The 16,900-nt window shown below is 50.3% G+C and overlaps 1 protein-coding gene across 2 annotated transcripts in view; it reads right to left on the reverse strand.

Moving 5' to 3' along the window:
- Positions 1 to 16,900, reverse strand: part of RASAL1 (RAS protein activator like 1) — a 106,980-nt gene that overhangs the window by 61,036 nt on the left and 29,044 nt on the right. For both annotated transcript variants that reach the window (XM_073313149.2, XM_073313147.2), the window contains exons 6-7: positions 2,706 to 2,787; positions 1,469 to 1,618 (exon numbers count right to left, since the gene is read on the reverse strand). In XM_073313149.2, coding sequence (XP_073169250.1) covers positions 1,469 to 1,618; positions 2,706 to 2,787 — 232 coding nt within the window. The remainder of the gene's footprint in view (positions 1 to 1,468; positions 1,619 to 2,705; positions 2,788 to 16,900) is intronic.

Here is a 16,900-nt window from a genome sequence, read left to right on the forward strand (position 1 = left end):
GAGGGACTTTGCTACAAACTGAAGCTCTAAACAAAGGACTGAATGACCCATCCCACCTGTGGATGTTCTCCAGAGACTGGACTTGAACCTGCAGTTTATTCCATCACTGCTACAAACCTGAACCAAGAACTTTGTCATCACTGTATGACATTGATTCCATTTAACCATTTCTAGCTCTCATCTCTATCTTTTTCCTTTTATGAATAAACCTTTAGATTTTAGATTCTAAAGGATTGGCATCAGCATGATTTGTGGGTAAGATCTGATTTGTATATTGACCGGGGTCTGGGGCTTGGTCTTTTGGGATCGAGAGAACATTTTTCCTTTTACTGGGGTATTGGTTTTCATAACCATTCATCCACCTAACAAGTGGCACTGGTGGAGATACTGGGAAACTGGAGTGTCTAAGGGAATTGCTTGTGTGACTTGTGGTTAGCCAGTGGGATAAAACCAAAGTCCTCTGTCTGGCTGGTTGGGTTTGCCTTGGTGTGCAAAGGAACCCCAGCCTTGGGCTGTGACTGCCCTGCTCTGAGCAATTTGTCCTGAATTGACACTCTCAGAAGTGTCCCACCAAAAGCAGGATCATTACAAGCCCTCTCTCCCCACTTGCTTGGCCTGACTCTTCTGACAGGAGGCTGGCCCAAGTCCTGCTGAGCCACCGCCCCCCCCCCCCCCCGGTGGAATAGCAATCAGACAGGTTCTGCTTCCCTGGCAGACAGAACTGCCATGACATGGGGATCAAGTGAACTGAGCAGCAGGTTCAGGTCCCAGCTGCCGGCTTGTTCTGGCTTGGGTCAGGACAGAGCATTACGTACCCTGCAGAGATCTCCAAGCTGTACCCTTCGCCCTCCATGATTCATGAGCATTTTCCTCTCTCTCTGGCCTCTTCTCCTTGGAATTGATTCTCAGTCACACTAAGGTCCCTTGTGCCACTCTGGCAGACTACATAGTGCATGGGGAGGGCCCCAGAGATGCCCCCTTGCTGAAGTAGAACTGGTACGTGTGACCTACATGAGCCTGCTCTCAGCCCACAGGCACAAGAGCAGATCCAGGCTGGAGCCAGCGCTGCTCTCCAGCTATTCACAGAGCCCATAGGAGAGGGGGCATGGAAAGCAAAGCATGAGCTACAGCAGCCCTGGGACCATGTTAATTTACACCAGAGGCCAGCAGAATCCAGCAAGTGCAAGGGGGGCTTAGAACCAGCCTCACACATACACCCCTGTCCTGTCCCCGGCCACGAGCACAGCAACACAGGAACGAAGAAACCAGCCTGGTAGGTTATTTCCCCGCACCAGACCAGCTGAGAAAGGGATCTGCTCTCCTTGCAGGCCAGCAGGAGATTTGAGGTTGCAGCAGGCCTATGTGCCATTGGCTTTCTCCCCCTCCAATCCCCTCTTCATCCCCCACCCCGATCAGAGCCACCAGCCCCCTTGCTGGAGGTACTGAGGAGATGGCCAGAGCTGCTCACCCGTCCCAGGAAGTCGTTCTTCCCCACCATGTCCCAGTCCCACACCTCCACGCTCACAAGGGACCCCTTGGGTTCCTTCTTGGGCACCCCCTCCTCCAGGTCAAACTCCAGCACCTCATCCCAGTGTGGGAAGCGAGTCTTCTTAATGATCTGCAAGGGGAGAGAGAAAGGTGGCATGTCAGAGGGGAATGGGGAGTTAGGTGGGGAAGGTTTGTTCCAGAATAATGACATGGGTGTGACACAGAGCTCCTGGCAAAAGCCAAGAGCAATTGTAACCCACACACCTCCTGGGTGTGGTTTCTGTCCCATCTAGTGGCACCGAGACCACTTAGAGAGAGATTAATGAGTTTGCTCTACAGCCTTAGCTAACGGTCATATGGCTTTTAGCTTATGTGGTAGAGGTTCATGCATTTAGCTCCAGAGGTCCCAGGTTCGATCCTGCCCGCTAACAACCAGGATCTGTCAGCGTTACACAATGTTGGGAACAAAAACAAAGGCTGTTTGAAATGGGCACTTCAACTCAGCTGCAGGGCAACCCTGCTGCAGCAGCAAAAGAGTGAGGCGAGCCAGTGTTTTCTTGCCAGAAAAGGCGTCTCTTATAAACAAGAACTGCAACATTCTTCAGTAATGGGCCAAACCACAAAGCTCCTGACCCTGCTCTGGGCATGCCATGGGTAGGTGCGCCATTTTCCCTCCGCTGCATTGAGAGGCAAAGGACGGAGCAAGAGCACAAGGATGCCCTAGGCTTCCCATCCCTATAACACCTAACGCAGCTAAAGCGGGGCTGGGGTAGGCCACACCCCCCTGCAACTTTGCATCTCTCCTCACCTACAGATATGTCTGGGAAGAGAGCTCTTCCCCGGGCAGGTGTCAGCTGGGGGGCAGGGCCTGGCCCTAAGCCCTTTCCTTGTGTTTGCTGTGTGCTGGGAGGGTGCTGCAATGCATCATGTCCTCTCCGCTCCAAGGGCCCAGCCCAGCCCATGTCCTGCTGGTGGATTCAGGGCTCAGATCCTAGAGTGGTGGGTGGGAGATACACAGGCAGGCTTCCCACCCCTCTCTCAGCAATCACTAGCACACAATGCAAACCATCCGGAGTCCCAGTGACAGAAGGGGGAGGGCGGGGAAGTCTGTTTGCCCCTCCCAGAGCCCCTCCCCTTGTGCCACTGGCATTGCGACTACAAGGAGGCCTGGCAGCCAGGCCGGAGAGCATGCCTCCGCAGGTGACTGTTCTACTCACAGCTGTCTCCAAAGCGTGGCCGTCACAGGACACTCGCGCAAAGGGGTCTGAGGTGCCGGAGATGTCCCGCGGGGCCAGATCTCTGGGGGGAGAGGACAAGAGGAGGAGGATGGGGGTGGGTTTCTGGGTGGCTAGGGAATAGGGCAGAGGCATGGGATGGTAAGGGCTGACTGGGCCTCCCCAGGGTGGCCAGGTGGCATTGTAAGCCCTTTGGGGCAGGGACTGTTGCTGTTTTGTGTTTGGACAGCACCCGACACAATGGGGGCCTGGCCAGTGCCTGGGACAGCTGCAAGGCACTAACGCAACACAAACAACAGCCAGGACACAGGAGAAAATAAACCCTCTGAAAGACCGGGAGGTTAAACCCTGAGGTGCTGCTTGGGAGCTTTACAGATAAAGTCCTGCCCCTTCCTCCCAGTCCTCAGTGCCACACGCTCGGCCCTGCTCCTGCAGCATGGAAAGTGGCACAGTAAGGGCCCTCTCCTCCCCACGCAGGACACCAGCAAGCAGGCGCACAGGCTGGCTTGGCACTGGGAGATCAAGCTGCTCCATCACCTCTCAGACAGCGGGTGAGCGCGGGGATGTACCCGAAAACTGCAGGGCTGCCCCACTCTGCGTCTCACGCACGCTCCTGCAGCGTGGAACGATGCAGTGGGATGGGGAGGAGCGGGGAAAATGAAAGGAGCTCTTGGAAAGCGCCTGTGGAGTTGGGGAAGCCCCAGACCAGCCTGGCAGGGGCTCAGCATTTGGGGACATCCCAAGTGGGTGATCCACCAGCTGGCGATCGAGGTGAGAGCAGAGAACATTCCCCCGGGGAAAGAAAAGGCCAGGAGAGCCAGAGCTGCCCTGCCTCCCCGGCAGAGCCCGCCCCTGCCCCTGCCCAAGCCCTGGGGAGCCGTGTGAGAGTGACAGGGGAAGGGAAAGTGAGCATGGACCTTTAAGGGGAATACAGCCCACCCCTCAGAGCTCTCTTACTGCATCCCCCATGTCTTCTTCCCTCTCACCCTGTCTTTCCACCCCCCTCCCACTCTCCCCTACTCCACCTGTCCCCCACAGGCTCACCAGGGCCCCTTAGCCAGCGCTTGCTGTTCCCATGGCTACGCTCCAGTATTAGTAGTGACGTCCCCCCCCGCGTGGGGGAGGGCACTGCCCCAGGGCTGGGGCGAGCCAAGGGACACGAGTTCCGGTCCCGACCACGTTCTCTCACCCCCTGCCGAGGTGCACTGCCCCCCGGAGAACCCTGCCCGGTGCTTTCATCATGAGCCAGCAGGGCCCCCAGCTAGCTCTCCGTGGGCCTCAGGCACGCCAGGCCACCGGAGCCAGGGAAGGGACAGCCTGCCCTCATGGAGGTAGCAAATGCTCCCCCGGCTCCCTGGAGAACTGCTGTGGAACTCCCCTGCCCCACACAAAGGGGGAGGGACTGACCCACCCCCTCCCGCCTGCCCCTCTGCAGAAGAATGCTTGGAAGATGCGTTGGCTCACCCCATCTCCCCTCCCCGAGCACTCTCCATGGCCACATTGTTGCCTAGGAGCCTGCGCTGGTTGCTAGGATAGCAGGATGCCTTCTCTGCATCGTGCTGCTCTCTGCCAAGCCTCCTGGCTGGCTGGCTCTGGTACAATGGGCTGGGCCCCTACACTCCCTTACCAATCACTCTGGCCTGTGCCCCCAAAGCAGGGGGATGGTAGCCAAAGCCCCATGACTGCACTCTCATGTCCCCATGGAGGGAATCCCCACCCTGTGCCTAACTCCATGTGTTGAGAGCCAGAACTCAGGAATCCTGGGGTCTATTCCTGGCTCTGCCACTGGTGACCTCAGACAAGTGACTTCACTGGTCAGTGCCTCAGTTTCCCCACCTGTAAAATAGGGATAAAGATACTGACCTCCTTTGTAAAGCGCTTTGAGATCTAAGATTAGAAGCACTAGATGAGAGCTAGGTATTATAAACACTCTGGAAGGGAATCTTAGCACTACATGTAAGGGGTGTGGGGCTGGGAGCTGAGCTGTAATGAATCACTAGGCTGATACCAAAAAAGAGAGGGACCTGGAACTGAAGACTAAAGCTAACAAGTCACTTTAGCAGTAACTATGTTTGAAAGGGTCTGTGATGCTGCAGTTTAAAGATACTGGCCCTTTCCTGTGGGGACTCCTAGGTTCAGATCCTGTGGGAAAAGAAAAGGAGGACTTGTGACACCTTAGAGACTAACCAATTTATTTGAGCATAAGCTGTGAGCTACAGCTCACTTCATCGGATGAAGTGAGCTGTAGCTCACGAAAGCTCATGCTCAAATAAATTGGTTAGTCTCTAAGGTGCCACAAGTCCTCCTTTTCTTTTCGCGAATACAGACTAACACGGCTGCTACTCTGAAACCTGTGGGAAAATAGTGGAGCAAATCATCAAGCTGTCAATTTGCAAACACTTAGAAGGTAATAAGGTGATAAGTACCAGTCAGCAGGGATTTGTCAAGAACAAATGGCGTCAAATCAACCTAGTAGCTTTCTTTGGCAGCGTAACAAGCCTTGTGGATGGGGGGAAGTGGTAGATGTGGTCTATCTTGACTCTAGTAAGGCTTTTGACACTGTTTTGCATGACCTTTTTGACAGTACACCCTGTATTTTTCCTAGAGATATGCTTATGATATGAATATGGCATAACTAAGATGTATTTTATGCAAGATGGGTCATGTGAGATATCGTTGGAAAGGTTATGATGTACTAAATGTGATTGTCCTATTTGTATGCATGTATCATTTCTGTATCTGAAGTGAGGAATATTAACTCTGTATCAATTGCAAAAGTGTTTGTACCTGGGGAAGGCCCACCAGACAAAATGCAATCAGTCTAGCTGGTTAGTCAATAAACCATTAGGAAGGATAACAGGTCTTTGAAGACACTAATTGCCCCACCTTCCTGAGAAACTTCCTGGGATGCTGCTCTGACACTGCAGGGTCATGTGCTCTGGTACTGGTCACCATCTTGGACTGCTGCTATTTTTCTACTTGGAGGGGGTAGGGATCAAACTGGGAAACAAAGGATTCCCGCCATATGTTAATTCTATTTAAGGCTGGGGAGTGAGTTAATCAAGGTTTTTTTCACTCCATGCATCCGATGAAGTGGGTTCTAGCCCACGAAAGCTTCTGCCCAAATAAATCTGTTAGTCTTTAAGGTGCCACCGGACTCCCTGTTGTTTTTGTGGATACAGACTGACACAGCGACCCCCTGATACTTGACAACCAAGGTTGGTTCTTCACTGAATTCCCACCCAAGATGACTGCTGGAAACACCTACAACTGAACTGGGGAAGGAAGGACTGGACCCAGGCTAGAAGGCGTCTGGCCTGGGAAAGGAAGATCTGGAATTTTAAGCTGCAAGCAAGAGAAGTTTGTCGTCAAGAAATTCTGCAGCCTGCCTAAAACAACATTTCGGGTGAGAAATTCCTACTTGTAGCCAGTTTCTTTACTGTATTAAGCCTACTTTGTGTGTTTATTGTATTTGCTCATTAATCTGCTTTGATCTGTTTGCTATCCCTTATAATCACTTAAAATCTACCTTTGTGGTTAACACACTTGTTTTTTGTTTATTCTATAACTAGTCTGTAAAAGTCATAACTGGGGGAGGGGTAAAAACTACATTGAGGGAGGGGGTGGATTTCATGAGCCGTAAAAATCTCTATGCAGCGCAAGACAAAATAATTTTGGGTTTACAGCCCAAAGGAGGTGAGCACCTGAGTGCTGGGCAATCCCCGAGCTAAGTCTTCCCACACAGAACTGATCTCAGTTTCTGTGTCTTTCTCCAGCTGGGCGTGTCCCTACCTGTGTGTTTGCTGGAGGAGGCTTGCCCAGCAGGACAGGATGAGGGAGCCCAGGCTGGTGGCAAGGGCAGGCTCAGTGGGACCGCAATACATCAGGTGGCACCCCGGAAGGGGGGGGCAACCCGTCACAACCTTCTCATAAACAAACTAGGGAAATACAACCTAGATGGAACTACTATAAGCTGTGCACACAAATGGTTGGAAAACCGTTCCCAAAAAGTAGTTATCGGTGGTTCACAGTCAAGCTAGAAGGGCATAATGAGTGGGGTCCTGCAGAGATCAGTGCTGGGTCTGGTTCTGTTCAATATCTTCGTCAATGATTTAGATAATAGAGAGAGAGTACATAGACAGTGCACTTAAAAAGTTTTGGATGATACCAAACTGGGAGGGGTTGCAAGTGCTTTGGAGGATAAGATTAAAATTCAAAATGAGCTGCACAAATCGGAGAAATGGTCTGAAGTAAACAGGAGGAAATGCAATAAGGACAAAGGCAAAGTACTCCAGTTAGGAAGGAACAATCAGTTGCACAAATACAAAATGGGCAATGACTGCCTAGGAAGGAGTACTGCGGAAAGGGATCTGGGGGTCAGAGTGGATCACAAGCTAAATAGGAGTCAACAGTGTTAACACTGTTGCAAAAAAAGCAAACATCATTCTGGGATGTATCAGCAGGAGTGTTGTAAGCAAGACATCAGAAGTAATTCTTCCACTGCACTTTGCGCTGATAAATCTTCAGCTGGAGTATTGTGTCCAGTTCTGGGTGCCACATTTCAGGAAGAATGTGGACAAATTGGAGAGAGTCCAGAGAAGAGCAACAAAAATGATAAAGGTCTAGAAAACATGACCTCTGAGGGAAGATTGAAAAAATTGGGTTTGTTTAGTCTGCAGAAGAAAAGACCGAGGGGGGGGACATGATAACAGTTTTCATGGACATAAAAGATTGTTACAAGGAGGAGGGTGAAAACGCGTTCTCGTTAACCTCTGAGGATAGGACAAGAAGCAATGGGCTTAAATTGCAGTAAGAATGGTTTAGGTTGGACATTAGGAAAAACTTCCCAACTGTCTGGGTAGCTAAGCACTGGAATAAATCACCCAGGGAGGTGGTAGAATCTCCATCATTGGGGATTTTGAAGAGCAGGTTGGACAAACACCTGTCAGGGATGGTCTAGATAATACTTAGTCCTGCCGTGAGGGCAGGGGGCTGGACTAGGTGACCTCTCGAGGTCCCTTCCAGTCCTACGATTTTATTTCAAAGGCTGCCGTCACTTGGAGGGGAGATGCGTCTCAGCTTGGGGAGCAATGAACATCCAGCTGCATTAAAAGAAGCTTTTGCTCAAGAGGCAGCTCCGCAGTGAGGGGTGGGCGTGGCAGAATTCAATATTTTTTTTAATAATTTTGACAGATGTTTATTTTTAACCTTTTTTATTTTTAATCAATTTAAATGTGAACAGTTGCAAGAAATTATGGGGGAGAGTCAGACTATCAGGGTGCAGACAATCAGAATTAATGAGAGCAGACACTGAGATGTGAAAGGTGAAAGTTTTAGACCCATTAAAACACAAATTATCGAAACAGACCAAGGAAACAGCCATAAAGAAAACTCCTACATCTGCAGGCAGCAGTTTTCTTACTTTGCCGAGCTGCAAATGTTGATTATTGGCTCTGGAGCCATTTTTATGTCGGGGGCGTGGAGGGCGTGTATGGGGAAATGGACGTTTTTTCCAACTTTACCGATAAATATCTTGTCCTTCTGAGCCTCGTTATGGGATAGCAGTGGGTGCTGCAGGACAGGCTGGAGGGGCCTGGGCAGAGCCATGCAGAGTTCCAGGCTTCCAGCATTGGAAGAGTAGGGGAGCTGGAGTGGAATAGCAGGCAGTGGGGAGAGGAGGAGAGGCTGAAGCTATGGGGCATCAGCAGAGCTCAGCATGTGGGGAGCCCAGGACTGGAAAAGCAGGGGACCGCCTGGCAGGCCTGAGGGGCACTGGGAGAGCTGTGTGGGAAGCCTATGGCTGTGGGTTGGGACGGAGAGGCCTGGCAGAGCTGGCTGCAGGGAAAGCCCAGGGCTGGACTAGCAGCGGCAGGGGTTGAGCAGAGTACCAAGGGACACCAGCAAAGCTTGTGTAACTCCTGCTCACACTCTGCACTGTCACGCCCTCCCTTTCCTGAGCTCGAAACTGGCTCGTGCTTTGCTTTGTGAAACTGTCTTGTGTCTCTCCCCAACACCTCATCTCTTCACCCGCACAAATCAGGCCCCCACACCTCCCAGTGCCACTTCCCAGCAAGAACTTCTCACTCTCTTAACCCGATAATGGGATTCCAGTGAGTTAAACCAAATAAATAAAAAGCCCCAAACAAACCATTAACTCTTTCCTCCCCATTCCTGGTGGGGCACATGGTTCTTTTCTCCACCTGTCCTAAAAGTTGCAGAGAAGAAGGGGGCCCTGCACACCATGATTCCTGAGTCCTGGGTTGAATTCCCTGCTCATTCAGACTTCCTGTGGGACTTTGGCCACGTCACTGCTCCACTCTGTGCCCCAGTTTCCCCACCTCTAAAATGAGGATAATGACACTGACCTCCTTTGCAAGGCATTTTGAGCCCTGCGATAAGCATCATATACGAGCAACTGTGCTGTTAATACCCTGGATGAGAATCTTAGCCATACTGGGGGCTGAGCTAGAACCACTAGGCTGTCACCAAAAAGGAGAGGGGCCTGGAGCTGCGGGATAAAGCTGCTGTGTTTGAAATGACCTGTGCTGCCGGTGGAAGATAAAGGACACTGGCCGTTTCCCCTTCCGTTCCAACCCTGCCCTGTTTTAAAAAGCACGGTGACTGCGGGGGGGGGCACGTCCCAGCTTGAGGAGCAGCGAACGTCCGAGTGCATCACAAGACTGTTTGGGCTCACGGGGGCGCAGCAGCGCAGGGTTGAGGGGCACCAGCAGAGCTGGGTGTAAGTTCCCGGCCCTGGAACAGCTGGGGAGCTGACTGGCATGCACCCTTAGCAGCAGCACCGTGTCCTCTGGGCAGGGGGACGAGGAGTCGCCCCTCTGACCTCAGCCATGGCCAGTGCCAGCAAAAGCCAAATGGCGCTTGCTACAGAACAGAGTGCGGACACCTCCCTGGGGAGCACAAGGGAGTCCTCAGGAATGCCCCAGAGAGAGAGAACGGGGGAGGTCCTTTAGAGAGGAGGGACAGACGTAGGGGGAAGCATGGGTGGGGGAAAACAGAAGTCTTGGGGAGCCCTACAGACAATTCACTATGCCATAAAGCATGGGGGGAATTAGTGCTATTAGCCCAGGACTTGCCCTTTTGCTGATCACTTGGGGACATAGGAAAGGTTAAAGAAAAACATCTATTGGCCCAGTGTCCAAATGAAGTAAAGGGATATTACAAAATGCGTGACTCATGTCAGAAGCGGGAAAAGTCTGCAGGATACAGCAAGGCTCCTGGGCATCCTTTACCAGTTATCAAAGAAGCATTTTTCAGGGTTGCCATGGAAATCGTAGGGCCATAAGCCAGCCCAACCCAGAGAGGAAAAAGATGTATATTAGTCGTGGTGGATTTTGCCTCCAGGTACCCAGAAGCAGTCTCTGTCTAATGTGCAAGCTGAGACAGTTGCTAAGGCATTGTTCTCTATACTCAGCAGGGCAAGCTTTCCAAAACAGATCCTATCAGATTCTGGCCCAAATTTCATGTCCCAGCTATTTAGTGACTTATGGAGGGTGTTTGGAGTAAAACAGCTGAAATTTGTCCCCATCACCCAGAAACAAATGGTTTAGCTGAGAGGCTCAACTGACCCTAAAATCTAGGTAAACTGCAGGGCCAGTGACTGGGATGTAATGTTATCCTAGCTGTTGTTTGCTTACAGGAGATGCCCCAAGAGCCCACAGGGTTCACCCCATTTGACCTTCTATATGGGAGAAAGGTCAGAGACTCTTGGGAGGGGAAAGCAGAGGGGGAACCAGTGGCTGAATACGTGCAAAGGTTTAGGGAAGATTTAAAGTCTTGTAGGGATAATACCCCTCCACCCCCCTTTAAATAAGTTCATTCCTTGCTTCCCATGAGTTGCCCTGAGTAACCTTTGCTTGTCCTATGATATCTATTCTGTCGAGTAACAGAGCGAGAGAGAGACCCCACCCTTTTGGTGCCATGTGCAGCCCAAGAAGTGGGCCGGGTGCAAAAAGTAGCGTTCAGGGGGAGCACTTGTGGGCAGAACTGTCAGTTCGATGTCAGTGGGCTGTCAGGTCACTGTCTGTTCGTAGATCGCTGCTCAGCCTCAGGGATAGCTCGGGCGGAGCAAACAAGGTGCTGCGTCTATCCCACCACTTCAGAGGCAGACTAAGCCCTTGAATTGCACTTACCCGCACACACTGCCCGTGATAGCAGCAGCATACCGCACTCACTCTGCACAACGGGGTAGTTTGTGCAATCTCTGGGAGACGAACGGAAGACTAGGAGAGAGACTTACCTGGTGAAGGGATCGAGTCAAGCCCCCTAAGGTCGACTGGAAGAACCAGAGCCTAGCTGTACCTGGATAACAAGACATCTGGATCTGGGAAGTCTGGTTATTGGGAAACCTTTCCCCTGCCCCCTTCCTCTCTTTCTCTCCTCGTTTATCCCTGCTGCTATCATTTGTTAGCTGGGGACTTGGTAACCGCCAAACTTATTAACTTTGTTATTAAGGTGTTAGGGTAATAAATGGTATCTGGTTGCACTGCAGATTGAGCATAGAAACAAGTTAAACATGTATCACAATCATGACACCACTGGAAACGTGACCTGCTGTTTGATTTGATGACCAAATGCCATCGTGACATCTCACTGCAGAGCACTGATCTGTGCGAAGTGTTAAGAGGCAGAAATTCTGGCTGTGCTGCAAAGGCATCACCAGGCATTGTCCAGGAGGCCAGACTTGACTCACCGAATGGTCCATAAGATTAATACTGTGGGACCACAACACCTTACAACTGGTCAAATGCAGGAGGACATTCATAAGGAGATACCTAACACGCTGACATGGGAATAATTACAGGATCCAACAGTCTCTGGGCTTCTTCTATTGTTTTGGGCCCCAAAAAGGATGGGACCGTAAGGTTTTGTGTTGATCACAAGTTTAATGTGGTCACAGTTCCTGATGCCATTGGCCATTATCTTTGAAAACTCGTGGCGAACGGGGGAAGTCCCAGATGACTGGAAAAAGGCTAATGTAGTGCCAATCTTTAAAAAAGGGAAGAAGGAGGATCCTGGGAACTACAGGCCAGTCAGCCTCACCTCAGTCCCCGGAAAAATCATGGAGCAGGTCCTCAAAGAATCAATCCTGAAGCACTTGCATGAGAGGAAAGTGATCAGGAACAGTCAGCATGGATTCACCAAGGGAAGGTCATGCCTGACTAATCTAATCGCCTTCTATGATGAGATTACTGGTTCTGTGGATGAAGGGAAAGCAGTGGATGTATTGTTTCTTGACTTTAGCAAAGCTTTTGACATGGTCTCCCACAGTATTCTTGTCAGCAAGTTAAAGAAGCATGGGCTGGATGAATGCACTATAAGGTGGGTAGAAAGCTGGCTAGATTGTCGGGCTCAATGGGTAGTGATCAATGGCTCCATGTCTAGTTGGCAGCCGGTGTCAAGTGGAGTGCCCCAGGGGTCGGTTCAGGGGCCGGTTTTGTTCAATATCTTCATAAATGATCTGGAGGATGGTGTGGATTGCACTCTCAGCAAATTTGCGGATGATACTAAACTGGGAGGAGTGGTAGATACACTGGAGGGCAGGGATAGGATACAGAGGGACCTAGACAAATTAGAGGATTGGGCCAAAAGAAATCTGATGAGGTTCAATAAGGATAAGAACAGGGTCCTGTACTTAGGACGGAAGAATCCAATGCACAGCTACAGACTAGGGACCGAATGGCTAGGCAGCAGTTCTGCGGAAAAGGACCTAGGGGTGACAGTGGACGAGAAGCTGGATATGAGTCAGCAGTGTGCCCTTGTTGAAAGAAGGCCAATGGTATTTTGGGATGTATAAGTAGGGGCATAGCGAGCAGATCGAGGGACGTGATCGTTCCCCTCTATTCGACATTGGTGAGGCCTCATCTGGAGTACTGTGTCCAGTTTTGGGCCCCACACTACAAGAAGGATGTGGATAAATTGGAGAGAGTCCAGCGAAGGGATGGGATGATTTAATTGGGGATTGGTCCTGCTTTGAGCAGGGGGTTGGACTAGATGACCTCCTGAGGTCCCTTCCAACCCTGATATTCTATGATTCTATGATTCTATGCATACTCCATGCCCAAACTGATTATGTGTTAGACACTTTAGGCAGGGCCACGTTCCTGAGCAACCTAGATTTAACAAAGGGATGTTGGCAGATCCCCTTGGATACTGATGCACAGAAAAAACATCCAGCTCCCATTACTGATTTGTAACTTTTTGACTTCAAAACGTTGCCATTTGGGTTAATTAATGCAGCAACCACTTTTCAGAGGCTTGTTAACCAGGTATTAGCTTGGTTACAAGACTGCTGTGGCCTATATTGAGAATATGGCAATCTTTAGCAATTCCTAGCAGGGTCACAAAAAACATTTGAGAATTGCACTGAGGGTGCAGGTCTCACAGTCAAAGTGTCAAAAGGGGGCACTCAAAGTCATTGGGTAGGAGGGGGCCAGATTTGCTTGGATCCCTTGAAAGTGGACTCAGTTAACTGGCCTGTGCACCAAACCAAAAGCAAGTTCAACTTTTATAGGCTTGGCTAATTATTCCTGCAGGCCTGGTGGGGTTCGGTGTCACTGTGTCTGCTATCGCAGGTTTTGACTTTTTGCAGAAGTCCAACAAAGTGGTGTGGGTGGCAGCCTGTCAGAAAATCTTTGGTGAGGAAAAGGAAATTCTGTGAGAAAATCTTTTCTGGTTGGTCCTGATTTTGACAAGGGGTTTGAACTGTGCGTGGACGCCTCTCAGGCAGGCCTGGGAGCAATACTAATGCAAGCAGGTAAAGGCAATAAAAAGTATCCTATTGCTTTCTTAAGTAAAAAACGGACCCCCCTCCCCCCTACAAGGGAACTACTCTGTCATAGAAAGAGAATGTCCTGCAATTGTTTGCGCAGTCAAGCAGTTAAATCAATTTGTTTCACAGGGAGGTCAGGGCTCTAACACACTACTCTCTGTTGGTACGTTTTGTTCTGTGTAGGCATACCAACTCCCAACTGCTGCACTGGAGTACAAATCCATGGAAACATGATATGGAAATTGTACATATTAAGGGCAAAGAAAATGCAGTGACAGATGCACTGCCGAGGAAAGAGGGTTCTGAGATGACACATATGGATTAGCCAGTGGCTGACCCTACTGCGTCAATGTAAGGGGGTAGGGGTGACCCAGGGACCTCTTGATGCCAACAGACAGAGGGCACAAGTAATGCCTGGGGTTTCACAGGGACCCCTGGGGTCAGGTGTAGGCATAACAGTTCACCAAAGGGCAGCATGTGAGGTCTCTACTATGAGCCAGTATCCCCCTTATCATCACACTCATTGCAAAATGTATGTATGGATAATATTTAAGGAGTTGTGTGACTATATTGGCAGTTATGTTCTCAAAGCCTTGGAGTTAAGGCAAATAAACAGGAGAGGTTCCTTTCAGGCAGGGGCTAATAGACTGGGCAGACTCCCTGTCTGGGCATTGTGCATTGTTCGCTTCACATTAGAGGTCTATTTGCATATGGAGCCAGGTTCTACTCAAGAGCTTGCAAAAATCTACAAGAAAAAAGCATACAGTAAAAACCAACCAGCAGGGGGGTCCTGTTTACAAGTAATAGCAATAAGTCATTGGAGTACATCCAGGGGGAGGGCAAAGGTAACCCTATGAATCTTTCATCAAGGAAGCAAGTTGACAGTGTGACTTGTCTCATGATAGAAAAATCACAGCGAACCCACTCTGAAAAACACTGGAAGGACTTTGGGGAGAATATCTAATTCATAGAATTATAGAATATCAGGGTTGGAAGGGACCTCAGGAGGTCATCTAGTCCAACCCCCTGCTCGAAGCAGGACCAATCTCCAACTAAATCATCCCAGCCAGGGCTTTGTCAAGCCTGACCTTAAAAACTTCTAAGGAAGGAGATTCCACCACCTCCCTAGGTAACGCATTCCAGTGTTTCACCACCCTCTTAGTGAAAAAGTTTTTCCTAATATCCAACCTAAACCTCCCCCACTGCAACTTGAGACCATTACTCCTTGTCCTGTCATCTGCTACCACTGAGGACAGTCTAGAGCCATCCTCTTTGGAACCCCCTTTCAGGTAGTTGAAAGCAGCTATCAAATCCCCCCTCATTCTTCTCTTCTGTAGACTAAACAATCTCAGTTCCCTCAGCCTCTCCTCATAAGTCATGTGTTCCAGACCCCTAATCATTTTTGTTGCCCTTCGCTGGACTCTCCAATTTTTCCACATCCTTCTTGTAGTGTGGGGCCCAAAACTGGACACAGTACTCCAGATGAGGCCTCACCAATGTTGAATAGAGGGGAACGATCACATCCCTCGATCTGCTGGCAATGCCCCTACTTATACATCCCAAAATGCCATTGGCCTTCTTGGCAACAAGGGCACACTGTTGACTCATATCCAGCGTCTCGTTCACTGTCACCCCTAGGTCCTTTTCTGCACAACTGCTGCCGAGCCATTCGGTCCCTAGTCGGTAGCGGTGCATGGGATTCTTCTTTCCTAAGTGCAGGACTCTGCACTTGTCCTTGTTGAACCCCATCAGATTTCTTTTGGCCCAATCCTCTAATTTGTCTAGGTCCCAAGAAAGTCAAGTCAAGTTAGTTAAGTCAAGCTTCTAGAATGCATGTTTTGAATTTATTTTATATGTAACCATTTGTTTCCAGTTACTTCTACTTGCAATAATTTGAACTCTCTACTCTTTGTTTGCTAGACTTTGGCTTGTTTACACTATAAACATATCTAAGTGCTGAGAGTTGAGCAGTGCTGTGATCTCAGGTGTAGCTGGTAAGTTGTGGTGCATGGTTCCTTTGGGAGCAGAGAGTCCGTGAATACGGAGAGTGGCCAGTGGAACAGCAGCTGGACACTCCGGGTGGGCACTCAGAGGCTTGGAGGCTGGCGTGTGCCTATTGCTAACCTGCGGAGGGACAGCAGAGCCTGTGTACGCTGAGAGGGGTGGGCTTGCGTTGCCCAAGGCTGGTGGAGTTGGGGAGCTGACCCCTGGCAGGCATAGGCAAGACTTCTTCACGCTAAGGACAGGTGGTCATGAGGTGCCTCACAATGCTGGTACCTCTAGGAAGCGACACCAGGGGCTGTGCTGGGAAAGTGCGTAAGTCCTGCCCACACTATGCACCGGCACTGCCCGCCTTTCCTGAGCTCTAAATTAGCTAGTGCTGGGAGCAGGATGGGAGGCGGGTCTTATTCCTCTTTAACATTTATTAAACTAATTTGTTTCTCTCCCACCATCTCATCTCTTCACCAGCCCAGACAGGGCCCTCACACTTCCCAGCACCACTTCCCGAAGAGCACAGCTCAGGCAAGAACCTCTCGTCAGCTTCACAGCGAGAATGGGATTTTAGAGAGAGATTTAAACAACATCGACAAAAGCCTTTCCTCTCCATTCTTAGTGGGGCACCTGGTTCTTGCCTATGCATGACCCAAAGGCTTTAGAGAGAAAGGACTGGCTTGTGGCCTGGGATTCATGAGCCCTGGGTTCAATTCCCTGCTTTACCACGGGTTCTGTGTGACCTTGGGCATGTCACTTAATCAGTGTTGCCATCTGTAAAATAGGGATAATCATCTCTTCTTTGTCTTTAGATGGTGAGCTCTTTGGGAGGGACTGTCTTTCACTATATGTACAGCCAGCCCCCTGCACAGTGGGGCCCTGATCTCAGCTGGAGTCTCTAAGGGCTATGGGAATATCAATATTTGCTAGCAGAAGGGAAGCAGGGGCTAAAAAGGACCTTGATTTCTTCACGCTTGCTATAGGAATTGTGCCAGATGGATGAGGAAGGAAAAGAATTTCAACCCCAATTATTCCACTGTATTGAATGAGGATAGAACAGAGCGGAGCAGCAGCCGCAGTGCACATGGCACACCATGGGGAAGGAGCTGGTGCTGTTCAGCTTGTGTTGGATCACGCGGCCCTTCTTCTCCCATCAGTCCCAGTGCAGAGGCCTCCACGGGCACCGTCCCACATCTGAGAAGTGGGCAGGGAGCAGGTGTGTGGGAAGGAGGGCATGAGTGTGGAAGAAGAGGGTGAGTCCCCATGGCCACTGATCAGGGAGAGCTCACACTGGCAGCTCAGTGGCAGATGGGTGTTGGGCTCACCTCCCTTCACCCTTCGCTCCGGGCTCACTCCCCCTTCACCCCTAACAGGAGGTGAGACATGTGCCTGCCCA

Source organism: Lepidochelys kempii, chromosome 15, assembly GCF_965140285.1.
Source record: "Lepidochelys kempii isolate rLepKem1 chromosome 15, rLepKem1.hap1, whole genome shotgun sequence".
NCBI classification, from domain to species: domain Eukaryota; kingdom Metazoa; phylum Chordata; order Testudines; family Cheloniidae; genus Lepidochelys; species Lepidochelys kempii.